Source organism: Akebia trifoliata, chromosome 1 (genome assembly GCF_017979445.1).
Source record: "Akebia trifoliata isolate Shusen 1 chromosome 1, ASM1797944v1, whole genome shotgun sequence".
NCBI lineage: Eukaryota > Viridiplantae > Streptophyta > Magnoliopsida > Ranunculales > Lardizabalaceae > Akebia > Akebia trifoliata.
In genome coordinates, this window is record NC_141375.1 from 96,405 (window position 1) to 123,962 (window position 27,558).

A 27,558-nucleotide genomic window follows, 5' to 3' on the forward strand; every position below is an offset into this window, starting at 1 on the left:
AAATTTCACATTTTTGTCCTAATAAAATGGCTCAAAACCTTTAATTGGCCCATAGGTTCATAGGATACTTGTTTTCAAAGTCTCATTTGCATCCATGCAGTCTTATTACATTTATTTCTAAGCCTTCATTCCTAAACCACTTCTAAACCCCATCCTTCTTTCAACCTAAGACAAATCCAAGTCAAATCCATAAAATCCCTAATCCTATTCCCCAAAATCCATAATACAATTCCTAGACTAAACCAATTTTCATTTAAAAACTCACCCTGAATCAATTTCCTAACAAAATTCTAGCTTAAGCCTAGCCTCAGTTCTAATTCCAAGCTCATGTCAAAATTATCTCCAACACCATACCACTTCAAGGTTCATCCCCATATTACCTTAAAAGCCCACTCCATTCAAAATCCAACACCATTTCAAACCCCCAATTAGGGATGACAATGGGGAGGGTTTAGTTAAACCCGACCCTAGCCTCGATTGAGATTGGTTACCTTAAACCCGTACTGACCCAGACTTAGGTCTAATATTTTTTACCCATCCCCACTCCGAATAATTTTCTCCACCTCGTCCTGACCCGTACCCCTTTGTAATGTTTGAATGATGTGCTTTAATATTTAATTGGGGTGTGATAAATAATTTAAGAAATTAGGTATAATAAGTAAAAGTTGGGTCGATGGTGTTTAAACCTAGGATGTGAGAACTACTTTACATGTGTCTTACCATTTAGTTAATTGACATTTCTTGATAGTAGATCTAATATATATATATAATCGGGTCAGGGTATATCAAAATCGTCTTGTCCTAAAATCGAATCAGTTTTTCATTTCTATTACCTTAACCACCCCAAAATTATTTAAAAGTGAGAAAAATTGACCTTATAGGGGATGGATGGGCGGGCTAAAATTGGTCCAACAAAGCTCAAAAGCCCATTTTCACAAAATTATCATGTGTCACCACCTCATTCGCCCTCCAAAAATTCAATCAACCTAATCCCATCATCACCCTTAAATGCTACACACGTCATTCCCTCACCATATTACATGTCATGACCTGAGCACATCATTTTTGTCAAAAACTTCATCACAAGCCACCTTCATGTTACACCACGCCTCTTCTCTTTAATCAACTCACCTAACCCACCAAAAAACTACACATGCTTACCTCATTACCATATGTCACCATTCCCTTTACATCTAAACTTAAACCACCTGACCCCTTACCTCAACCATTTTTTCAATCAACAATCATAGCCTTTTTAGCTTAACCATCACTCGACCTAAGGTACGAGTTGTTAAACCCAACCTTTTAGATCCTATCCATGGATACGGGTCAAAAACCCATTTGCCTTTTTTACCATACTTGCCCTTTATAAACCTCAAATCCCAATCAAATTTCTCCCAAAATTCCATGTCATATTTTTCTATCTTTTTTTTTGGACCAGCCTACCCCTAAAGTCCCTCAAAACCAATATAAAGTTATAACATCCCCCATATTTCCATGAGAAAAGAAATGCTTGTATTCTCCCCTTCAAGACTCAAATTCTCTTTTCATCTATCTAAATATAAAAAAACACCTCTTTCTCCTAATCTAAAATCTCTATACCACCAAATTCTCAACCTTAAGTCTACACCAAAATATAAAGATCTAAAAGTTCTCTTTTGAAGACAAGAATGAACTTTAAGAAGAGAAAATAATCGAGAACAAGGTAGGGTTAAAATACAAGTAACATAGTTTAATTTCTTTTTCCCTCTTTTCTCCACCTATTCTTCTGTCTATCACCTTTCTAATTTTTATTTATAAAACCCTTAAGATGTAATGAACACATTCCCCTACTCTCGGTATTGGGCTTTAGCTCAATTGAAAGTGTAAGGATTGAAGTCATTTTCAAAAATATTAATTTTCTTTGAATCAAATACACACTTTGCACTATGACTTAAAATTGTATGAATTTTATCTAAAATCTGATTTTAGTGGGCTTGGTTTTATCAAGTATATCCGAATTAAAATATGGTTCAGATATGGGTTGATGTTTCTTGACCCAAGTCAAATACGGGTTGGATACGGTTCCATCCCTGTATCCACAAAGATTTGAATGATATATTACTTTACAAGTTGTATTATTATATTTTTTTAGTCACTTTTTATCAACTAATAATGGTTGAGTGTAGTGCTCAAGGCTTTTTTTTCAAAATGAAGAGGCCTTGAGCTCAAGTTACCAGTTATTCACATTTTAGCAATTTTATTTGAAATAATCTTAAACTCGAATTAATTAATTTGAATACAAAAATCAGATATGGATATGTAGACACTCATATCTGGGTTGTATTTGATCCATTTTAAGCCCTACCTTGTAACCACCACTTCAAATCAATTTTGAGGTTAAAAGTAATTTGGACATCTTTTTCCATAAAAGGGCCCCATAACCACAAAAGTTTATATTTTTCAAAAATACGTGTGACCTTGAGGCAAGAGACATAGACAAAAATCTTTTTTTTCAATATGGAGGTCTCCATGATTTAACCCCAAATCAATGACCCTTGCAAGCATGGGTATAATATGTGTTTTTTTTGTATTTTCTTTCTTTCTCTTATTTTCAAAAAAATGTACAACTGGAAAAATTATTGATATAAGAAAATTTGTGTGATTAAAATACTGATTTTACAAGAATTTGGGGGGAACTAAAAGTTCTTTTTTGAAGACGAGAAGAAACATTAGGAAGATAAGATAATCAAGAATAAGGTGGGGTTAGAATAAAATTAATATAGTTTAATTCCTTTTTTCCGTTTTTTCTCTACCCCCTCTTCTATCTATCCACTTCTTTAATTTTTGTTTAGAAAATCCTTAAGATGTAATGAACACCCTCCCTTACCTTCGGTAGATTGAGCTTCAGCTCAATTGAAAGGACAGGTGTTAAAGCCATTTTCAAAAAAATTTATTTATTTATTTTTAATTAAACATACACATCTTGCACTAAGCTTAAAATGGTACAAATTTAATCTGAAATCTGAGTGATCTAAATTCAAATTTAGCAGGTTTGGTTTCATCAAATATATTGAAATAAAAATCTGATTTGGATATGGGTTGATGTCTTTTGACTCAAGTTAGATATAGTTCCATCCCTATATGCGTCAAAATTTGAATGATATATTATTTTGCAAGTTGTATTGTCATATTTTTAAAGTCACTTTTCATCATTCAACAATAATTGGGTGTAGTAGTTAAGATTTCTTTTCAAAATGGTGAGATCTAGAGTTCAAGTCACTATTTACTCATATTTTAACAATTTTATTTGAAATAATTTTAAACGGTTTAACATTATCCAACCCAAATTAATTAATTCGTCGGATTGAATCTGGATATGATTTTAATAAAAATATAATGGTTTGGATTTGATTTTAGCTAGTATGATCCGAGTCAAATTCAAATTCTGATATTGATATAAATACATTTGTATCAGCCCGTATCCGACCCATCCTACTTTGCACTCACCTCTTCAAATCAATTTTGAAGTTAAAGGTAATTTGAACCTCTAGTAAAAAGGGCCATAACCACAAAAGCCTATATTTTTCAAAAATATGTTTGACCTTGAGGTAAGAGACATGAACAAAGATCTATTTTTCAATAAGGAGGTCCCAATGATCTAAGCCCAAATCAATGACCCTTGCAAGTAAGAGTATAATACGCGTTTTTTTTTTTTGTGTTTTCTTCTTTTCTTTTATTTTTTAAAAATGACAAACTTGAAAAATTATTGATATAAAAAAATTTGTGTGATTAAGATACTGATTTTGCAAGAATTTGGGGGGAACTAATAAAGAAACGTTGCTTTATATATAATGAAACCATCAACCGAAAATGTACGCAACAAAGACACCTTGATGAATTCTTTTGTATTTGACTTTGGCATCATAGGGCTGGTGCAAGTATTCCCAAGAACATTCAATATGAAGTTTGGAGGTCATCATCAGCTAGGCTCTGAGCATGAGGTGGACCCACAATGATGATATTTGTGATCATGATGATAGTGGCAAAGATTGAGGTCATTTTCCTTAGGCGAATAAGAAAAGACGGAGGGAAGAAATGCATATCATAAATTCGAACACATGGGAGGTATCTCAAATATTCCCGAAACGGTAGGGGGTTAAGTTTGAAAAAAAAGAAGTAAACGAGCCGCATCCCACATGTCATGTCGTGTCATTCGAAGCTGGGGCCTAACCAGAGAAGGCCGCTTCCAACTTGGGCTCTGTATGATCCAATACTCCAATGTATTAGACGACCAAAGGAAAGGAAAGGAAGCATCGCATATTAGAGACTCCTCCTATTGGTTAGTTGGATGTAAAGTGTCCAAATCCGTTGGACATTGTAGTCATCCTAATTTGTCTATTGTTAAACATCAATCTTAGGGTGATGAGGGAGGAAGATGGAGAGGAAAAAGCGGTCCTTCGACGAAGCTTCGTGCCGTCAACTCCTTGAAAATAAAATTTCCATTTTCTCCTTCTCCTTATTGACATAGAAATCCCCATAATGGAGATGTAACACTAAAGACTCCTTTTTTTCTTCTTCTTATTATTAATTTCTCGAAAAAAAAAAAAAAAACTCATTCATTCATTCATTCATTCATTGTTATCCCAGCCGGCTTTGGCGTTTTCCAATTTGGGATCTCTCTCTCTCTCTCTCTCTCTCTCCATCTTTGGTTACAGGTAATTCTCTTTCTCTCTCTCTCCCTGTACATTTCTTATTACTGTTTTGTAGAAATTAAAGTGTAGCAAGCAAAGGGGATCATAGTAAGGCAAACAGATCTAACTCTTCATTTTTTGTTTCATCTCTGAATCTGCATACATAGATCTCTTTTTTTCTCCCTCTCTCCCATCCCATCCCATGTGTCTTGTTTTTCTCTGTATAAAGTATAAACCAAAACAAAAATATACAAGTCAAAAGACTTCCTTTGGATGATGAATATGACTTATTCTTATTTTTCCCTCTTTTAATTCCAATCTATGAATCTCTCTTTTTCTCTCTATAAAGGGTGGAACTTAATTGTGGCCAGATCCGTGAATTGTCGGTGGAGGATCTAGTTCTAGTTCAACTTGGTCTTTTTTTTATTACTCACTATCTGAACGCCCATGATTGTGCTTCAATTTGATTATTCTTGCAATCATGTTATGTTTTGCCTAATTAATGAGATGAACTTGACATGCAGATGGGACCCATTGAGGAGAAGATAGAACTCGAAATAGGAGATGAGACCCCCCTTAGGACAGACGTCCCTTTTGGTTCATCACAACACGTCAGAAAGATACATGCTTTGGACACAAGCTCTCACATTGCGTCACTCGTAGATGTTCCCTACACATTCTCCCTGAAGAGAATACGCAATAGAACATTCATGAGCATTTACATTGTCTTAATCAAAGCTAAGATTAATGTTTTGTTGCCTTTTGGTCCCCTTGCCATCTTGCTCCATTATCTAACTGGAAAACATGTAAGTATCACCACCAATTTTCATTAGTTCTTCCTATTTTTAGTCTATTGGGAACAAATACAAAACCTTATACCAAACATAAATCTTATTTCTCCATTCTACTCTATCCAGAGCCAAGTCTTCTAATGGATTAAGAACAAGGATGAATTCATGGATACCCATTTCTATTTACAATTCATGGGGAACTTAGATTATTGACTTTCTTGACTAATAACCCTATAGTTATCTCAGGAAATGGACAAGCATTATGTTACATTTCCTTCAAAAGCAGTATGGGGCCACAAGCTTAACTGGTCTAGAACTCTCTCACTACTGGTTTTCTCTCCCTTAATAGTTAGTTATTTACATCTCAGGGGTGGGTCTTCTTCTTGAGCTTGGTAGGCATCACACCTTTGGCTGAGCGTTTGGGTTATGCAACAGAGTAAGTTATTTATTTTATTCTCTTTTAATAATTTATACAACAGAGTAAGTTTTTTGGCTTATAAAATTCAGAGTTGATGTTTTATTTGCATTGGTCTTGTTTTTTGTTTTTTTTTGAATTGATCTTGTGTCATTTGCATTGACATTTAATACTTCACATGTTGTTGCTCTTTGTGTAGGCAACTTGCATTCTTCACAGGACCCACAGGTGTGTTTCTATTTAACTACATTACCATCGTTAAGCTATTTAATTGTTTTTAAACTATGCTTATCCAAGATGTGGCCAATCAATTGCATTATAGGATCAATAGTTAAGTTGAACATCTTTATCATATTGGATAAAGAACAAACTTTGCATCATATATGGATCAAAACACCTTCTTATCCCATCCTTAAATAAGGAAAGGATATATGGAATTTCTTTAAGCAACACGATTGCCCTTCTAAGGCAGGAATACTTAAAAATGACCTGAACTTCAAATTTAGAATGAGAAAATTCCCACACGATCAATATGATTATGCATCAAAACGCAAACCTCAAACATAATGATATAAGTTTGTTGCCAACATCAATTTATTATGCTTTGCACCTGGGTTTTGTGCATCAACTATAGAATTTATTGTCAATTCTGCAGTTGGAGGTCTTTTAAATGCCACATTTGGAAATGCTACGGAAATGATAATTTCTATCTATGCTCTTAAGCATGATATGATAAGAGTAGTTCAACAGTCATTATTGGGCTCCATTCTATCAAATATGCTGTTAGTGCTTGGGTGCGCCTTCTTCACTGGTGGGATGTACAAAAAAGTTCAGGAGTTTGATAAGGTAGATGATCATCCCCTATCTGATCGAAAATTCCCCTACAGAATGAGTTCTTTCACATACATATAATCTTGGCATAATACAAATACAATTAAAGTGGTATCATCTTTTCAACAGGCGGCTGCTGTGGTGAACTCAGGATTGCTCCTGATGGCTGTCATGGGTATAATGTTTCCAGCTGTGCTTCACTTCACCCACACAGAGGCGCACTTTGGGAAGTCGGAGTTGTCTCTTTCAAGATTTAGCAGCTTTATTATGCTAGTGGCATATGCAAGCTACCTATTTTTCCAATTAAGGAGTCAGCAGAATATTTATAGTCCTACTCCTATTGATGAGGTGAGTTCTTTTTACTGATCCTTTGTAGAAAATCCTGCATTTGCGATTTTTTTTTCTATTCACATGAGTAGGTTTATGAATTATGACACCAACTTGGTTTAGCATATTTTTAATTCTGCTAGAAAATGTTTTCATTTCTTAATTTCATTAACATAGAAATACCATCAACTTTCTAAAAGGTCTGCTCACCTTTTAGGCGAGGCACACAAAAATGGTCTTAAGGCATGACTCAAAGGCTTATTTCTCAAGCAATACATAAACAATGATGCATACTTGAAGCACTAAAACCTCATGTATTGAGGCATTCTTTTACCATGATCCAAACAGTTCATATGTAATACATGTAATACCAATTCTTATATTTGTAAATCCATCACACATTAACTGGTTCTATCTCGTATTTGCTCTACATTTCGTATAAAATTTTTAAGGAGCTTAGAGGGGTTTTCTTTGAAGATTTTATGTTTAGATGGGATAGTGTTTGTAATCTTTCGATGGGTACTTAGCTTGTGCAAGGTGGTCGGGGAGGTATGCCTCTTCTTTTCTTGTACTTCTTTGTAGGTTATCTCAACCGGCCTTTTAATATTATTTCTTTTATCTAGCAAAAAAAAAAAAAAAATCACACATTAACTAGTCCCAAAATAGCTTTGGGGCTTTCCGTCTCTATTTGAGAACCTCATTTTTCTTTTTGTTCTTTTTCATGTAATATGATTTAGGTTTACCTAATTGAGTTTTTGGAATTCATTTTGGAGGATTTTGAGCTTAAAAGGTGTTTATTTGAATATGTTCTATTTTACCTTATATGTCTAAATTTTTTGGTACTTTTTTTGCTTATTAATATAGGGTGTGTTTTAAAATAGAAGGTTGAGTTTGAGTGTTGAACTTTCACGAGTTCAACTCTCTGAAGTTCAACATTCAAAAGTTGCAATGAAAGTTAATTTTAACTTCAATGTTTGGTTGGCTTGGATGATTCAAACTGGAGATGCAAAGAAATTCAACTCCATCACTGGGGCTGGGAAAGAAGAAGAAGCAGAGAGAGAGAGAGAGAGAGAGAGAGAGAGAGAGAGAGAGAGAGTTGGAGACCCTCTCAGGAGAGATTGAAACCTAAATTAAGAAAATGGGAAGAGATTTAAACTTGGAGATCAAATGCGTCTGTTTCAAATTCTTCAGACCCTTGTTGTCCCCAAAGAGACATAAAGCCCAACTACACACACACATACACACACAAATCATTTACAACATCGCTTGAATTTGAGAATGCTTCTGTTGTGCGAAGAACTTGTAGCATCATCAACGAAACCTCCATGGCCATAATTGAGAGCTCTCTGCCCTCCTCCAACTAAAACCCCAACTAGAGCTTCCTTTTGCATAATTGCTACAAAGGAAACCTTGGAAATGCAAAACAATTTCGTGTTTCACAGGTTTCTTCCCCAGATGAAAATCTTGCAGAAGATCGAATCCAAAATCTCCCAAGAATAGAGCTGTAACGTGCATCCTTCATTGCTGGATTTTTTCTTCCAATTCTGTGGCTTGACGTGTATCTTCCAGCAGGTTTCCCTCATGTGCTAGGGCTGCTTGCAATGATCACACCACGGTTTTTCTGACCGTCTATTATTCCTCTTATCGCCATCATGTTCAAAGCCTTTAGAGGCCAGGGTAGAACCTTCAAGCTCGGTTGTGACCTTCAGATCAGTATCCCTAAGCATCACTTTCCATCGAGTTTCTTCTCGCCTAACTTTTGAGAACACTTCTCGAATATTTGGCAGAGGTTTTCTCCCAAGAATCCGCCCCCTGACTTCGTCCAATTCCTTATTGAGCCCAGCAAGAAAGACATATACTCTATCATTCTCTTTTTTCTTCATGTGTCTTGCACTGTCATTAGGGTAGTCTCAATGGTCATCATAGCACAAGTCCAATTCTTGCCAAAACATCATCGTCTCGTTGTAATACGCTGTCCATCTTGATCTCCTTGCTTTGATTGCCACAACTTGGTCTTCAATTCAAAAATTTGAAACGAATTTTCCAAATTCGAGTACATTTTTTGGATCACATCTCAGACATCTTTGGTTGTTGGGAGGAACATAAATGGCTTTCCAAGGGTAGACTCCATAGAGTTGATTAATCAGGCCATAATCATGGAGTTTTCGGACCTCCATGTTTTGAATTTGGGGTCTTGTTCTGCTGGTTTTGTCAGTTCATTAGTGAGATATCCAACTTTGCCTTCGCCATCAATCACCAGTTTCACCGATTGAGCCCACTCTAAATAATTCTTGCCATTGAATCTGTGAACAGTTATGTGAAGGGAGCTTGAATTTTCAGAATTGTTGAATGAGATAGCAGGGCTAATTTACATTTCCTCCGTCGTTTCTTTGGTGGAGTCATTGGATTTGGTGGCACCGATCATCGCCGTTTTGGCCATCAAGAAACTCTATTTGAGAGTTGTAGCTTTGATACCATGAAGAATTATAGGGGAAGAAAAATATTATACTTATTTTGAACAAATAGCAGATTACAAAATAAATAGAGAGCTCTGCCTAGAAAGTCTCAACAACCTAACAAATTAGAGCAATAGAATCTGAACCAACATAACAACCTATCCCTAAATATCCGATCACTAACTTAACCAACATAACAACCTATCCCTAAATATTTGATCACTAACTTTAGATTTTATTATCATAACAAGCAAAACAGAAAGGCTTATTTTTCAGCAAAAGGAAACTAGAGAAAATCATTCTTAATTTATGAAGTTTGCAAGCAACCCTCCTTCTGTGTAGCACTTCTAAGAGTTCAAAATCAATGATATCAATGTTATTTGTTTTTTGTTGTTGTTGTTGTTTGAGACTCATTATTCTTTTTCTTGTGTCCTTTTCCTTGATTGAAATCTTGTTTGAACCTATGATACCCAAATACTGCAAGGATGTGGGATAAATACGGTATGGATCTGAATTCAAAGTGCCCTATATAGATACAACACCTATTCCAATGCGCCTGGTAACATACGTGTGAATGTAGATTGGCAAATGCAAAGATTCTTTGATTAATAACTTCCACTTGCAATTATTGTAGGAAGGGGACCATAATGAGGAAGAATCTGATGAAGAGGAGGCTCCTGAGATAACTCAATGGGAAGCAATCGGATGGCTTGCAATTTTGACATTATGGGTTTCTGTTCTCTCTGGATACCTTGTTAATGCAATACAGGTAATCTATAGTTTGACACTGGATCTCTTTTTTTTTATGATTCATTTTTTTAATGACACGAAGTATAGTACTTCAAAAGTAGTATCGTCAAATTGTGTGTACAACAGCTAGGGATGTCAATGAGTTGGGTTCTCGAGCTTGTCCCTAGATATATAAGATGGCCTTGGTTGAGTTTTTAAATGCTGAGTGCCATGTATATACATATCCTTTACAAAGATTCCTAAGGTCAATTTGATGATGGCTATGCCAATTTCTCAAATTAAGAACAATGGTTGGGGGATAAGATTGATGTAAGATATCTGCATTTTAAACTAGTCCAGATATTTTCTACACTTAGCCTGTTTTTGATAAACTTTAATAATCTTTGTTATCATTACCATTATATATTGTGCTTTTCTTGGCCATATCGATCTACTCATTTGCAACGTTATTAAGTTCAGTTTAATGATAAAAAAAGTGTTGTAAAATTTGGTTGTAGTGTAAACACAGGGTCAATGGAGTTGCAAAAAAATAAGAAAAATTGGAAGGTTTACGAAATTGCTGCAAAAACATAAGAAACAAATTGATATATTGGGAAACGGTAATTTATAGTGTTAGCACGTTATATCAGAACCAACTACCATCTGGAATAAAAATGTATGATCGATAATGTTCAATACATTAATTAGTATTTTAAAAGACTTAAGCCTCGAGGTGTGAGGTTTACGCCTCAAGGCAAGGCTTAGCCACCATGCCTCAAGGCTTAAGCCTTTTCAAAATTGTTTGAGGCTTAAGCCTCAACCTAAAAAGGCTCAAGCCTTGGGGCTTGTTGAGCCTTAAGTCTCGATCTTGACTCAAAAAAAATCGAATCGAGTCTTCAATTTTTTAATTCTTTTTTATTTTTGCTTTTCTTACTTTGTTTTACTTATTTACTCTTTCCCATTTATTTATTTACTAAAACTTCTTAAAGTTGGGGTGTTTTAAGGTCGAGAAACAAAATATTTAGAGAGAAATCTCAAATTTTTTCTCTTAAACCCTATTTTCTCTTTACACAAATGTTCTTCATTGTGCTTTCAATGTTCTTTTGAGTTCGATTCTCTCACTTCTTATGAGTTTCTCACAAAGATTTACGTCAAATAGAATCATCAAACTAAAACTCTACCTGACAGTTAAGGTATGTGGTTATTATATACATTTTCTTTAAGTTTTTGCAAAAAATAAAATAAAATAGATGTCGTATTTTTTTCTTGTTTTGTGTTTATTCTTCCTATTATTGATGGTGGATGCAAATAATGGCTACAGGAAGTGGTAAACAGGTGGGTCTAGTAGTGGTAATAAAAGAGACCCTTCTTGAAAGCATGGGTTGAAGTTGATGGATCAAATACTGGTTTGGGGAAGTCGTATGTGTATGTAGAACGTGTGTATTGGTCTAATGTAGTTGAAGAGACTGAAGTCTAAAAGACCATCGTGCGTGCATTAGAACAATTGTTTCTCCATACTCGCATGCATTTGAAGACGTTTAAAATGAGATGAAAGCTTTTATTTATTGAAGGGATGAGAAAATAAGAAGATTAGCCCAAACCGTTATGTAAGTTTGGAAAATAAAGGAGCATATTATGGTGATCCCATAAAAATGTTGCTTCACTATATATATATATATATATATATATATATTCTTTAATTTCTTATGATTTATATATATATATATATAGTTTTTTTTTAAAGAAAAAATTGTCGAGGCTTACGCAACCCAAAATGCCTCAAGTGCGCCTTAGGAACTTTTGAAACACTGACATTAATTAGTATATGTATTTTAAACATGAGACTGAAGCCCTGCTTGGTATGGTGCAAATCATTTGCAAATGCAAATAATTTTCAGAAATCAGTTTTGTGGGTGCTTGGTTACAAAATGCAAATGATTTACAGAATAAATAAACCGATAAAAAAAAATGCAAATGATTTGCATTGTGAAAAATTAGCATGGATAACCTTCATTCTTAAGAAATTTTAGCAAATGATTTGTGACACAAAAAGTATTGCAAATCATTTACAAAACTATTCGACTCCAACCTATGCTTATCAAAATGACTAAATACCCCTCATCAAACAAATTATTGAAATGACTAAAATACTCTAATCAGTGTTATTACAAAAAAATCCCTCACCATAGAGGGTTTTTGTAAATTCATATGCGTATTTTTGTAGTTTGCACAGTTTCTTTGATGATAGTATTTTTGTAATTCCCATTACAATACTTTTGATAGGGATATTTTTTGTAAATTCAGTGTAAATGTAGCAAGTAGTAAGGGTGCTTTTGTTGGTGAGGTCGAATATGTTAAAATTGTTTTCACATTTTATTTTAACAAGAAATCATTGCACTTTTTATTTATTTATTTTTGTATTACAAGGACCAACCAAATACAAAAAATAATTTTGCAAGAGATTTTCCCGGTGGTTACCAAGCAATTGTAAACTTTTTATCACCAAACATTTTCTGTGAAAATCATTTGCAAATGCAAATGGTTTGTTGTGTACCAAGCACAGCCTGAGAGCCAAATTAATACAATTAATCGTAGTGGGCCTCAGCAAGGTTGAAAGGGGATGGACAATGGACAATGGACCTAAAATAGACCCAATTATTTGTTGATTTTTATAAAATAGGACTATTGGTTGCACGTTCAACAGATTGTTTATTGTGCTACTTGGTTTCTTTTCAGGGAGCATCTGACTCATTGAACATGCCAGTTTCTTTTATTAGTGTGATCTTGCTTCCTATTGTAGGAAATGCCGCAGAACATGCTAGTGCAATCATGTTTGCTATGAAGGACAAGCTTGTAAGTACCTCTCTCTCTCTCATTCTTTGGCAGCAACGGCTATTCCTTATCGATATGAATCTTAAACAGAGAAAATCTTATTAACCACATCTTTATTGAAGGCATGCGTCATTGTATCTTTGCTTACTACTTCTATCCACATTATTCTAGTCCCCTCTTTGTATTTCAGAGCCTTCAACTTGCACCAAAGCTTCTTACTCAATAATACTGTCACTATCTTTATTGTACATGCATGCCCAAACCATCTCATTAAACTTTCCAAATTGTATCTCCTATTGGGGCAATTTCTGAAATCCCTAAATGCATTCATTTATGATGTTGTCTTTCCTAGTCTTACCACTAATCCATCTCAACATCCTCATTTTCCCAAGCTTGTTAACTATTATTTTCTGCAGGACATCACCCTGGGAGTAGCAATTGGATCATCTACACAGATATCGATGTTTGTGGTAACACCTTGGACACCTTTCTGGACAATGTTTTAGTGATACTATTGACAACAATTCAACCAACTATTAAATAAGCATGACCAACTCCCTTTAATTGTTGGAATTTTTCTTTTCCATCTGTGCCATGCTAGAATTAATTCTACATGACCAGGATCAGTGTGATACATTGATTTACTTATCAAAAATAGAATGTGATACACTTTGAGTTGTGCTTAAATTAATTAGAAGGAAACAATTCTTTTCTTTGGTACTAGTGATAGTTTGTACAACTCTGAAGCTGTTGGTATTGCAGATTCCCTTCTGCGTGGTTGTTGGTTGGCTTATGGGGAAACCAATGGACTTGAATTTTCAACTCTTTGAGACGGCTACACTCTTTATTACGGTATTGGTTGTGGCATTTATGTTGCAGGTCTGTCCTCAAACTTCTAAAATGGATACAGATATGAATATGCATTGTTCCTGTAATGTCTCATCATTGTCAAATCTTTATGCCTAATGTGGTGGTAATAGTTTGACCATCTTCACTTAAATCCTTATTAGTTTGTTTGTTGATTTTTAAATGGTGTCGAAAAATCTTTGGATTCTCAACACATTCCAACTAGGCATTTGTTGACAAACTATTTTCTCTATTGGCATATGGTAGTTTTAGGATGTCATTTGATCATTTCATTTTTGATCGTAGTGATTAGCCATAAAACAAATAAAAGGATACTTTCTGATCTGACTTGATGTTTCTCAGCTGGAGTGTTTTAAAATATTGTTTCCTTCTGTGATAAACAAAAAAGTTACTTAAGGGAAAAATGAAAAAAAGAAGAAAAAAAGAAGAGAAGAACATGATACGTAATTCCTTGATTTGCAGGCATCAGTATGGTGCAACATGGGCTGGATGACCCATGGCCCAAATGACCCAGCCTGCTTTATGGGCAATCTGGGTTAGGCCCAGGCTCATTTTTTGGGCCAAATGAGTTTGGGCTGTTTTTTTCCTGCATTTTTGAGCCTGGGTTTATCCTTCTTTTCTTTTTGGTCAGTAACCAATCCCTTAAGTTTTACAACCAATCTATTTCCGATTTCATGGCAACGGCTCAATGGCTGGCTCAAGCCCAAGTAAACTATTCCAGACTCAGACCACCCCTGCTCAACCTGAGTTTAACATTTTTTGCATGGAGTGGGGCTCGGGTCCTTGGTCATGGGCTGAGTTTGGGCCCAAGAGTGAGTCAGACAGAGCCTGAACTGATCTCTGCCGGCTAACCTGGACTGAATTGCACCTTAGGTATCAATGCCTGTAAAGAAGGAAAGGAAACAATTATATATGAACATATGAAAGATCCTAATTTAAAACTTAATAAGAAACAAACGACAAAAACCATATGTGGGGTCTTTGATCCTACCCATCGTTGCCAGCACCCAGAACTTTTCTGTCTACGAGGATTGAAGTGTCCTCGAATAGGATACTAATTTTATTATAGTGACATAGTATTTTGAGTATGCCATCACAACTTGTCCATGCATCTCTAGGAGTGACATGCCTTGTCAGTGATTTTCCAAGTATCCATCAGTTTTTACATGGTGAATAATGAGATGTATTTGTCAAGATCACACTGGCGATGACAATCATTGTAGCTGCCATTAGCATTCAGTTTTACTCATTCACAATCCACGTGGCATGGATGGCTGCAACTGCATGCATACTTTCCCTGTTAAGACAAGTGTTTTTTGCTAGAATACAAAATACAGCCATGGGATAATCGACAATGAGACCAACAGTCATTGGAGAACTTGCACAAGATGAACTTCCCTCCAAAGATTGGTAGTGAGAAGCTGTAAGTGTTCCAACGTGAAGCTGAAAGAGGCTTTCATTTTTTTCATACGGTCTTTAGAACACTAAGGGTTTGTTTGATTGCATAGAAGTTCCTTTTCCATGGAATTCTAAATCCATGGAAAAGCTAGGGAAAATGGGTTGGGAGAGAGAGAGAGAGAGAGAGAGAGAGAGAGAGGGTTTCAAAAGAGCCTCGAAGATGGTGGTCGTAGGCTCGACTTACAACCAAAGGGTTTCAATGTGTGTGCTATAATTGGCTCATTCAGCCATTGTTAGAGCAGAAGATGTTATGTATTTTCTTTTCTAGTTTTAATTATTTTTTGAGAGAAAATGAGTTGCTATTGTTGGTATCTGTGTGTGCATGTGAGAGAGAGAGAGAGGGGGGGAGGGTGACATTGGTGATGTAGGCGGCTCAGCAGGACGCGCGGGGGGGGGGGGGGGGGAGCTGCCGATGGAGGCGGAGTAGAATGGGGAGGAGAGATGGGTGAAGCTAGCAGAGGCAGAGGTCAGAGAGAGAGAGAGAGAGGCTCACGGCGGTGGCGGTCATTGTGGTGGGAAGGGAAAGGGGAAGAAGAAGAAGAGCTAGGGTTTTTTGGGGGCTGGATTTTATTTTCCCATAGGGTACATGGTGGAAAAATGAGGGTGGAAATTCATTTTCCATGCCAAATGTAAGTCAAACAAATGTTTTAAATTACATTTTCCATTCGCAATCAAACATACCATAAATTAATTTATTGTTGCTCCGTAAGGTTGCTGACCAACAATTTGAGTTTTTTTTTTGGAGGTAAGTTGAAATTTTATGAAAAAGTGTGAAAAAGGTGGGGTCGAGATGTGTGGCGCCCCGCCAAACGCTAACACAAATCCCAAGGCCAAATCCCAAGGCACTAGGTGGCACCTCGAAATTTCGGCATGGTCTCCTCTATTTATGTTAGCGTTTCACGGAACTCAAACCTGATAAACCAATTTATAACAAAACCTGTATATAAGAATGTAGATACAGGAAAATAACAGCGGAAGACTAATTACATCTAACATGTAAGTAGATCAGAGTGCGGAAGATTTATCAATATACAGGCTTACCAAAACATTCTCACTCTAACATAGGCCTAAACTCTCAATTCAAAAACTACACACATCCTGGATGAAATTGACAACGTTAAGGGATGTGACCCTAGTGCTCACCAGGCAATAAAATCTAATCGTCGATCTGATCGACCAGATACTCCTCAATTACTGCCTCTACGCCTGCCTCGACAGCTGCAAGTGCTGAAACTAAAAAAAATAGGAAGGAAAGGGTGAGTAACAATGGTTACCCAGTAAGTCCACAACCAATTCCTACTAATAACCCTTCCTAAGCATGATCGAATAAAACATACTGAACATTTTAATACATGCAAGATTTTACAAGATAAAATACGATCAACTGGTACATATAGCCAGGGATGAGCAACTAAACAGTTTTAAAAATTACACATAGCATCAATCATCCATACTCATCATACATTTTTCATTTTATGCAAATAAGATTGCCAACATTGAAATAATAGACATGCTTCTCATTTATAATTTGAAATATAACAACAGATACATAATACAAATGGTGGAGTATTGGAATTAAAGAGTTGGGATTCACGACTGGATCGCTCCCAGTCAGGACATGATATTCCCCAATAACATCGTAGTTCCTGATTTTGTGGCTGGTCGTGTCTACCACGCTTGCGGAACCATTTATTCGACTCAGACTGGCCGTTTGACGTGACCGTAAGCAATGGGTCTCTTTTCGATGTGTCAGAACGTTCGACTACTACTAGATTGTTAGTGATCACTGACTAATCATCTTCGTCTATGCCTATCAGGCGTGCATGTGATTCCCAAATGACACTCCACTCATATACAACCACCTTTACAATACATGTTCACTGGTAAAGATAAGAAATGAATAGACCCGGATTCCAGTTGTGACTCCACTCTCATACGCGTCCCATACCACGTATGAGTTTGGTGGTCCCTACCGTACATCCCAGGATAGTGTACCCCTCCGGATGATGTGACACACTATCCCTTCAGGCATTCACAAACCCTTTAACAGCTCACAAAATAGCTACGTACATATATGATTTTTCATTTAAAACAAAAGAGAAATTAACAGAACAGGGTTGAGAACGGATATCCAGTTCCTACCATGCAACCGTGGCCAATCGGCCTAAAATAAATAACAGTACTCAGCGCAAGCGCTAACATAATCGGAAATAAACATGCAACCCTTTCATTAATAACCTGGATATCCTTTCACCAACCTACACACAACATACAATGTAAAATGCAGACATCACCCCTCGGGTGTGATTCTGACATTTTACCGTTCATTCCCTTTTCCCATTCTCTCAACATTCTCATTTTTTATCCTTTCAAATCAACCATTCATTTTCAATCTTTCAAAGTCATTCTTTTGATCTTTCCATTGAAAACCTTCAAAGTTTATTCACAAACAAGGTCCCGATGATGCACGGGGCAAAAGCTGTTAAAAATAATGAAAGCTGGTGAAAATTTGGCTAAGTGTCAGAAACTCAATTTTTCAAGGTTCTCGAAATTAAAAACGGATTTTTCGAAATGAAAGTCTTGATCATGAGATTCGACACCATATAGTTTTTGTAATATAATTCAAAGTTACGTGAAAGTTATTACATTTTGAAAACTTGTCGAAAACGTCGAAAATTACGTTTTGTTCTTGAAACCAAAATTCGGATTTTGATCCTTTGAGATTTGGATTTTAAAACCATTCCCATTGTTCCAAAATGGGGGGTAAAACCTTAATTTCATTAAAGAACTTAAAGTAAAAATTAAAGAGGGCATTTACTTAAATGTTTTTAATGAAACAAAGGGTGAGAAATAGTGTATAAGGTGTGAGGAAGTCAAGCCAAGAGTCAGAGTCTGTTTTTGACTCAGAACAGTGCTGTCGGCAGCAGAACCTTATTCTGTCGGTGGAACCGACAGAATGCCTTCGGCAGGTGCCGGTGGCACCGACCCTTCCCGCCGACAGCCTGAACCTCACTCGCGATTTTTGGGTTTTTCGATCCATTCTTCAAATCCCTCAATCCACCCACGAATTCAACATTTAAAACATAGATTAAACACATCAAATTCTTATTTCTAGCATGAATTTCAATTCAAATAAAGATTTCTATGATTTAAAACAAGCAACACATTTTTAACAAAATCCCTAAATGCAAATTTCATAAATCTAAAGCTATCAATAAGAATTGGAAGTCCCTTACATGGTTGTGAACGTCAAGGGTACAAGCTAGCACTACAACTCAAGGTTGGATGGCTCAAGAGTCGAGGTTGGGCTGACTTGGATGCGAAACGAGCGAGGGTTTGCCAGGTATCCGACAATGACGTTCTCCTTCGCTTCTACAATGAAGTATAGACCTAGCTCCTAACTTGATGAAGTCCTCGGACGGAAGATGTGGAGGTTTACTCGAGCTACCCGGCTGGTTTTGATGGAGGATGGAGAAAATGAACAAGAATGGGTAAGTAAAGATGGTGAAGTTGTAGCTCTCGACGTGGCCGATAACTTTGTCTTCTTCGTCGAGGTTCAACTCGGCTTCGTTCGGGCTAGAACTTGAAGGGAATGGGTTGAAACCCTTGGGTTGAGAAGTGGCTGCCGTTTGGTTTCCTTGGAGAAGAAGAGAAATGAAATGAAATAAAAGAAATAAGATTTCTTTTATAATAAAGCTGAGGGTATACTTGTAATTTCCCCATCATTTCTAGTTTCGATCGTAACTTAACTATTCGGACTCGGAAAACGACAAACGAATATACTATTTCGAATAATTTTTCACTACGGATCTAATGGTATCATTAAATCTTTTCGATTCTCGCTCTAACGAAATTCCACTGTTTTGGGTCCCACTTAACACGAAATTCGAGGATTCTATAACTTCTCTATCCGAATTCGAATTCGGACTTGCTTACAGGCTAATGTATATATTTCGATCCTTTTGAATCTAATGGCGAAGTTGATTTTCCTCGAAATTAATCATAACAAGATCCGAGTATTTTACTCTAAGTCTCTCCCTCGATATTTTCTTCCAAGTCTCACCATTTAATTTCCTCGAGATATGAGTTGAAAATCCGGGGTGTTACAAGATGACCCTTAATAATACAACTTAACAAAGAAGATAGAAAAAGAAACCCCCTTAGACTGCCTTTAAGTTACAAATAAACTCCCACCGTACTACAAAATCCTCAAAAAAGATCTTTTTAAATTCTTTAAAGACCTTGCCCCAAAAGAACAAAAGCCCGAGAACGGTAAGATGAGATCATTTATACGATGTTTCATTTCGCTTGAAGGTTCTATTTTTTTCCTTTCAAATCCCCCAACAAATGGCAAAAGGAGTAAACTCTACAAAATGCGCTCGGAAGCTTTGGAAGAAGAAACCACGTTAGCCAAGATTCAAAGAGCTCCTTGACCGTTTTTGGACAGCAACCGAACATGCCAAATAGACCAAAGAAATGAGACCACACCTGACGAGCAAGAACACAATGCAGAAATAAATGATCAGCCGACTCCTCACTCCTCATGCACAACAAGCAACAATATGGAGTATGGAAGCCTCTTCTAATTAATCCATTGTTGTCAATCTACCCAAAGCGGCTAGCCAAGCAAAAACCGAAACTTTTGACGGAACCTTAGTTCCCAAAATGAAAGACGCTAGAAAAGTAGAATTCAACTCATTCAAGCCAGCACCATACATAGACTTTACTGAGAAGACTCCATTCTTTGTACCATCCCACAACTTGCGATCTTCTGTCTTGGTGTAGACTCAATCAACACCAAAAGCCTCCCCACGCTTTCCATTTCCCAATCATTAAAATTACGTCTGAAGCCCATATCTCACGACCTCTCCCTATTATCCCCAATCCAAAAGGAATCTAGTGACTTCCTTTTCTCGTTAGACATAACATATAAATTGGGGAAAAGCTCCATCAAAGGTGTATTTCCACACCATCTATCCCTCAAAAGCTGACTTTGTTGCCCGCCCCCACTTTAAATTTCATCTTTTTACGAAAAGAAGGGGTTTTTTGTACCGTCCCACAATTTGACTTTGTTACTATACCTTCATAAGATTTCTCCAATGGAGCCTGCTTGATTTTTAAGCTTCTTGTCCTATTCTTCTGTTCTCAACAACTCAAGGCAAGAGGAACTTGGATGCACCATCCTTAAGAAATAAATTTGACTAATCTACCAGTAAATCAACTCTCTCTTATGCTAAGAGATCTAGGGAGAATTTTTAAATGTCTCCACTTGCATTCTTCTCGTATGTTTCCATGACCAGATTATTGGAAATAATGATTTTGTTTATGTTTTTCTGTTTTATTTCTATGTAAGGGCGTTTACGTCTATTCACTCTTTTATTAATATATATATATATATATATATATCTGTCAAGTTCTCATTATGAGATTGACGATTTCTCTTCTATTGCTTTTCTTGGTATCAAAGCCCTAGAGGACCCACGACAACCCCTCATTGAGTTTCTTCCTCATCGGTTTTGGACTCTTGAAGCTTCATCGCTGTCGCCATCCTCTTCTCTTCGTTTCCTCATTCTTTTTTTTTTTTGGACCAAGAACATAGTAGCATCAGATTCGTTGGAAGTTTCCCCGTAGGGGTTTTTTTTCTTTTTATGTTTTATCCTTTAGATCTGTGATGACCTAATCACAAAATGAGACTGGATTCTTTTGTGCGATAGGGTCAGGCTATGCAATATGGCTGTTGGCTGTGGTGTGTGATAGTTCTGTTGTTGGCTGGTTGCTCCTGCTCTTGTGACAGAATTGCTGACTGGATTGTGCAATAGGGCAGCCTATGTTCTGTGCAATAGGACTGTTGGTTGGACTGTGCAATAAGACTGCCCCTACTATTTTTCTAGGCTGTTTTTCGCTCTGCTTGCGATAGGAGTTTTTGCTGTTGAGTTGCGATAAGCTTTCTTTTTGTTGTTAGTCTTGCGATGGTGCTGATTAGGGCAGTGTGAGAGTGCTGTGGGTGTTTTGTGTTGTTCTGCGAGTGCAACTTCCTTGTGATAGGGCTTAAGGCTGGTTGGTGTGATTGTCCCCCCTCCCTTTTTTTTTTTCTGTCCGCTGTTTTTTTGTTTTCTAGTTCATATACGCTGCTATTTGGACTGGCAACACTGCCGCGATTGCTATTGTGATTGGACTACAAGGGTTTGGCTGGGTTGTGTGATAGAGTTTCACCCCCCCTCCATTATTGTTTGAGGCTGCCCTTTGCCCTTTGGTGATCGTGAGACCTCCCTTTAAACCGAAATTACTTCTTTTCTAGCAAGTAATGATGACCTATCTAGAATCCAAGGATTCTCATCCGACTCTTGGGACAAAATTTTCAGCCCAATGTATCACCACTGTTTTTCTTGATGGCCGGAACTTTCCGTCATGGTTCCGATTTGTGCGACTCTATCTAGGTAGTAGAGGGAAATTTGGATGGCTCTTTGGGACTGTTTTTAAACCACCATGTACTGATCCTAAATTTGAATCAGGAAGATCGATGATTGCACTATCCTTGGGTGGTTATTTAACTCCATGGAGTAGCGCATCTATACCATGTTCATGTATCATAAGACAGTCTCATATTTATGATTAGCACTTATTCAGACATACGCTCATGCTAAGAATGACTCGAGGATTTATGAGTTTTATTAAGACATTGCCTAGGCTATGTAAGAGACTCAGAGTGTAGTAGATTATTTTAGATTCTTTCAATCACGTTGGGAGGAACTTTCTCATTATGAGTCTATGATTGAGTTGTCTTCAGAGGCAGCCGGTTATGTAGTTAAGAGGATTGCTCAACATCAGACCTACTAGTTTCTTATGGGTCTATGTCCAGAGTTTGAAGTACTTTAGACATAGATCCTCAATACTACCCCTCTACCTTCTTTATTTGAGATATTTGCGACCATTGACAGTGATGAGCGTTATCGACATATTGCTCTTCCTCAGATTCAGGTCCTTGACATTTTTTCTGCTCTGGCTACAGATTAGATAGCCTTAGTAGCCAACTCAAGTTTTTTGGAATCTCGTACCCATGGATCAGGGAATCGTGGCCGTGGTAGTCGTAGTTGTAGTAAAGGGAGTGACCTTATTTGTAGTCATTGTGGGAAGATTAGTCATGAAAAGACACGTTGCTTTCAGTTCTATCCTCATCTGATACCACGATTTTTGTCCACTTCGTCTTTGGGACAGACTACTACTCGTGCCGTTACAATAGAGTTATCATCTATTCTTCTCATTGATCTTCCTTCACTTGGTACGATTGACTTGCAATAGCTACAAATTCAAATTGCCACTATTGTCAAGGATCAGATTCATGCTCATACTCACCCCTCTTCAACTATGGCATCTGTAACTACGCCTCTAGGTACATCCTCTGCATTCAATGTCACTTAATCTGACTCTACTCTTCTGACATGGGTTATTGATTCTGATGTCTTTGATCACATGATTGGTGAGTCTAGCCATTTTATTTATTTATTTTCTCCCACCACCCATAGGAAAGTTCGCCTTACTGACAGATTTCTTACACCTATCCACAACGAGGGTATCATCCCTTCATCCTCTAGGATTTCTCTAGATTCTGCACTTCATGTCCCTCATCTATCTCTTAATCTTTTGTTTGCCAGTAGTATTATTAATTCTCATAATTGCTCAGTTACCTTTTTTCCTACTCATTGTATTTTTCTAGACCTGACTTTGAGGAGGATTTTTGACAAGGGGTATGAAAGGGATGGGCTGTACGTGTTTGGATCTTAGTCTACTGCTACTTTGGCTTTTGTGCTTACATCGTTTGGTAGTGATATTTTTTCGTCACAGACTCTAGATTTATGGCATGCTCACTTAGGATATGCCAATTTTCAACACTTATGTTCTTTATTTCCTATTTTAAAAACTGCTTGTAGCGGACAAAAATTTTAGTGCTCTGTGTACGAAGTTTATAAATACACACGTACTTCTTATATCCTTTGTATGTATCGATTTAATACCATATTTGATTTAGTTCAGTCTGATGTGTGGGGGCTTTCCTTTGTTACTACCTTTAATGGCCATCGATATTATGTTACATTTATAGATGACTATTCTCGTTGCACTTTGATTTATCTGATGCATTCTCATTCTGAGGTGCTTCCAATTTTTGTTAACTTTCTTAAAATGATTCAGGCTCAGTACAATAGAATTGTTAAATCCCTTAGGTTTGATAATGGGAGGGAATCTATATCTAATGTGATTTGCTCCCATCTTCATGAACATGGCATGCTTTACTAGTTGACTAGTCCTTATACTCTTGAGCAAAATGGGACGGCGGAACGCAAAAATCTCCACCTCATGAACATTGTCTGCTGTCTTCTTCGCAGAATGCATGTTCCAAAGGCATATTGGAATATGACAGCCCTTATTGCAGTTTTTCTTCTTAATCATGTTCCGTGTCGCATCTTAGAGGGATAGGGGCCCCTTCATGTACTTCAACTTGATAGCATTATCTTCCCTATTACATCTCGAGTTTTTGGGTGCACGTGCTTTGTTCAGGACAAGATACCTAATCGTACAAAATTGGATGACAAAGCTATTCGATGCATTTTCTTGGGCTATTCCTCTATGTCTAAGAGATATTGATGTTATGTTCCAGTCTCTCCCCATGTCATCCACTCTTTTGATGTTACTTTCTTTGAAAATGTTCCATACTTTCATTCTACATCTACTTTGCAAGACCCGTCTCCTATAGTCCTGCATTTTCCAGTTTTCCTCTATCTTTTCTGCCACTTAAGGTCTATACTCGTCGCCCTCACCGTTTTACACCCTTGGCAACCTTCTTCTTGGATTCAGGTATACCATCTTCTCCGCACATATTCCTATTCTTACCCATTTTATTTTTGATTCTCACTTACCTATTGCCCTTCGCAAAAGTAAGCGGGGGTGTGTTACTGATCATCATCTTGCTCAGTTTGTTTCCTATCAGGGTCTTACCTTCTCTTATCAAGCCTACTTTGCGATCACTGATTCTATTCGAGTTCCTCATTTTGTCTCAGAGGTTTTGTGAGACTCTCGGTCGACTAAAGTTATGACTGCTGAAATGGATGCTTTGCAAAATAATAATACTTGGAAGCTTGTTACTTTTCTATCTGGGGAACGGACTATTGGGTATAAATGGGTTTTTACTGTGAAATATCTCGCAAATGGTACTGTTGATTGGTATAAGGCACGCCCAGTTGCTAAGGAGTTTACATGGATGTCGGAAAAATATTTTGGTGCCACGTTTGCTCCTATCGCCAAACTCTCCACTGTTCGACTTCTTATTTCTCTTGTTGTGTCTAATTCTTGGCCACTTCACAAACTTGATGTGAAGAACGCTTTTCTGAATGGTGATTTGACTGAGGTTATTTATATAGCACTCCTTCCTGGGTTTCGTCTTTAGGGGGAGTATTCGGAGAAGGTCTGTTGCCTTCTGAAATCTCCTTATGGTCTAAAGCAGTCCCTGCGAGTCTGGTTTCAGCCTTTTTTTGAGGTCATTTTATCAATGAAGTTCTCCAGATACCACTCCGATAATACTTACTTTATTCGTCGCGGAGTGGATAGTCGTTGCACCATTGTTTTGGTTTATGTGAATATCATTATTGTAATTGGAGATGATGCACAATAGATTGACATAGTAAAAGGCTATTGGGTCGTGTTTTTGAGGTGAAAGACTTGGGTCCCCTCAAGTACTTATTGGGGATAGAAGTAGCTCATTTATGCTGTAGTATTTTGCTATCTCAGCGCAAATACAGTTTGGATCTTTTTCAAGACACTGAGATAGTTGGTTGTCGGCCTGCCTCTTCTTCTATGGATCAAAATCGTCTTTATGCCGAATCCGGTGATCTTTTATCTGATCCTACTTATCAGAGACTCGTAGGTTGGCTGATTTATCTGACCAACACTAGACTAGATTTGACTTTTGCGATTAGTGTATTTATTCACTTCATGCATGCTCCACGCTCTTTTCATCTTGATGTTGTTTATCGTATTCTTCGCTACTTGAAATCTTGTCCTCTTCTTGAGCTTTTCTACTCGTTTACTACTCAACCACAATTGTCATGTTTCACTGATGCTAATTATGTTGGCTCTCTTATAGATAGGGGGCCTACCTTTGGTTTTTGTACTTTTCATGGTTGTAATTTGATTTCATGGAAAAGTAAGAAACAAAGTGTAGTTTCCCATTCTTCTGTTGAAGCTGAGTATTATGCTATGGCCCTTGGCTTAAATCTTTACTGACGGAGCTGAGATTTCCTGTCTCTGGCTCTTCCACTTTGTTTTGCGATAACAAATTTGTCATCATGCTTGTCGCTGACTCAGTACTTGATGAAAGGATTAAGTATATAGAGGTTGATATTCACTTTCTCATAGAGAAAGTTCGAACTGGTGGTTTTCAGACAGTTTTTGTAAATTTTTCAGATCAGCTTGCTGATATGCTTACGAAGTCTATTGGTCCCTCTGTCACTAACTCTCATCTTGTCAAGTTGGGCTTAGTTGAAATATTTGTCCCAGGTTGAGGGGGAGTATTGAAAATAAGGATCATGTTATATTTTTCTGTTTTATTTCAATGCAAGGGCGTTTACGTCTATTCACTATTTTATTAATATATTGACAATTTCACTTCTATTATTCTTCTCAGATCTGTCTTCAATGGAGATCAATGACCTCTTTAAGAACACATCTGAGAACTGTACTTCTAGAGCAATCCGAAATCTTTAAGTGGCTGATGATGACTTTGTACTACCCAAAGCAATTAAGCTAACATTTGCCAGGATTTATCAAAAAGAAAAAAAAAAAAACACATTTGCAAGGTTACCATGAAGACTGGAAATTACTTATTAGCATTGGAGAATACATATACTCACTATAATCTGATCATTAGAAACATTCACATTTGATATCTGGGGTGCCCACCAGGATAAGTAGTAGACGATGATGAGAGATGAAATGTTTATCTTAAACCATGTATGCACTTATTCAGGAGATTTTGGTTTTTTTCGTGCTTCTGTTGTTGCAGGAAGGCACTTCAAATTATTTCAAAGGCCTGATGCTTATTCTATGCTATCTCATAGTTGCAGCCAGTTTCTTTGTGCATGTCGACCATCAAAAAAGTGAGTTACAGCTGCCTCAATTTTGAGATACTATACATTCTTACACGAAGTACTGATTTTGATTGTTTTGGTATATATATATGAAGGAGCAGAACATACTTTTTTTTATTGGTTCTTCGTATGGAGCACAAGATCCTTCTTTATCTGATAAATGGATTTTTCTTTTCTTTAGACCATTCATGAAGGGCCATTTTCCAACTGGAGTGGTTTCGGATGTAGGAGATCTCTCCAAGTGCTAACAGATTGAATGTACACCTTCCCACTCACCCTACACGTGTGTTGGATGAAGAAAAAAGTGGCCATAACTACATTTATTCTGGTGTTGACTTAGACTTTGTCCCTGGGGCACGTATTAGTTTGTCGTCCACCGGACTCATATATATATATATATATATCAAATGTTTGTTTTATATATTGGGCACATTTTAATATCTGCCACAGGATACAATTACTCTCTAGGGTCATGTTTAGTCATTTCCTTTGAAGTTTTTCATTTAGAAGAAGAAATTAAAGCAATTCAGCATGATTATAACATTGATGTGTTCTGATACAGATGATGTTTAAGGATCTAGGAATGGAGACAGTCAGCTTTGCATGAAGAACCAAAACGATTCATCTTGAACCATCTCCTTTTTCCTGGAATTGCAAAGGCATTGACGTCGGTTGGTTCCCTGATCCTGCAAGTGTAGCAAACCCATTGCCCTTTCAGGTTTTTGTAGAGGATGGATTTTTGGGGAAGAGTTATCAAATTCCCCAATATGCACAAGCATGGAGAATGGGAGCATGTAATATCTTGATTCTCTTCATATTATATTCTTTCTGGAGGGGTTTGATTATCCCTTATTGGAAAATAAACTCTCCTGCCATTTCCCCAAATGGAAACTGTTGTATGATTTGTTTAATCTTCATTTTGTTATTCATTAACGCTCCTCCCAATATATATGGGATATGTTCAGCACCAAACATTTTGGCAAAACATTTTTCAAAACATGAGTTAGAAGTTTTGGAATAGGCTGATTTTTGATGATGATA

General features: G+C 36.9%; 1 protein-coding gene across 3 annotated transcripts; it reads left to right on the top strand.

The window, feature by feature from the left end:
• The first annotated feature begins 4,282 nt into the window (after positions 1-4,282).
• LOC147410207 (vacuolar cation/proton exchanger 2-like) lies at positions 4,283-27,446 on the top strand. 3 transcript variants are annotated; one of them, XR_015175734.1, is made up of 13 exons: positions 4,297-4,697; positions 5,198-5,479; positions 5,833-5,900; positions 6,079-6,107; positions 6,535-6,725; positions 6,840-7,058; positions 10,128-10,262; positions 12,959-13,075; positions 13,471-13,524; positions 13,817-13,933; positions 26,433-26,526; positions 26,699-26,775; positions 27,080-27,446. XR_015175734.1 is itself a non-coding variant. In XM_086432686.1 (12 exons), exons 2-12 carry the CDS (start codon positions 5,198-5,200, stop codon positions 27,088-27,090), a joined length of 1,317 nt encoding a protein of 438 aa, XP_086288812.1. In that variant the 5' UTR covers positions 4,301-4,697; the 3' UTR covers positions 27,091-27,446. The 3 variants fall into 3 exon arrangements, 2 of the variants coding, with proteins under 2 accessions (XP_086288819.1, XP_086288812.1); XM_086432686.1 differs by lacking the exon at positions 26,699-26,775 and having other exon boundaries at positions 4,301-4,697; XM_086432693.1 differs by lacking the exons at positions 10,128-10,262; positions 26,699-26,775 and having other exon boundaries at positions 4,283-4,697.
• Positions 27,447-27,558: the final 112 nt, after the last annotated feature.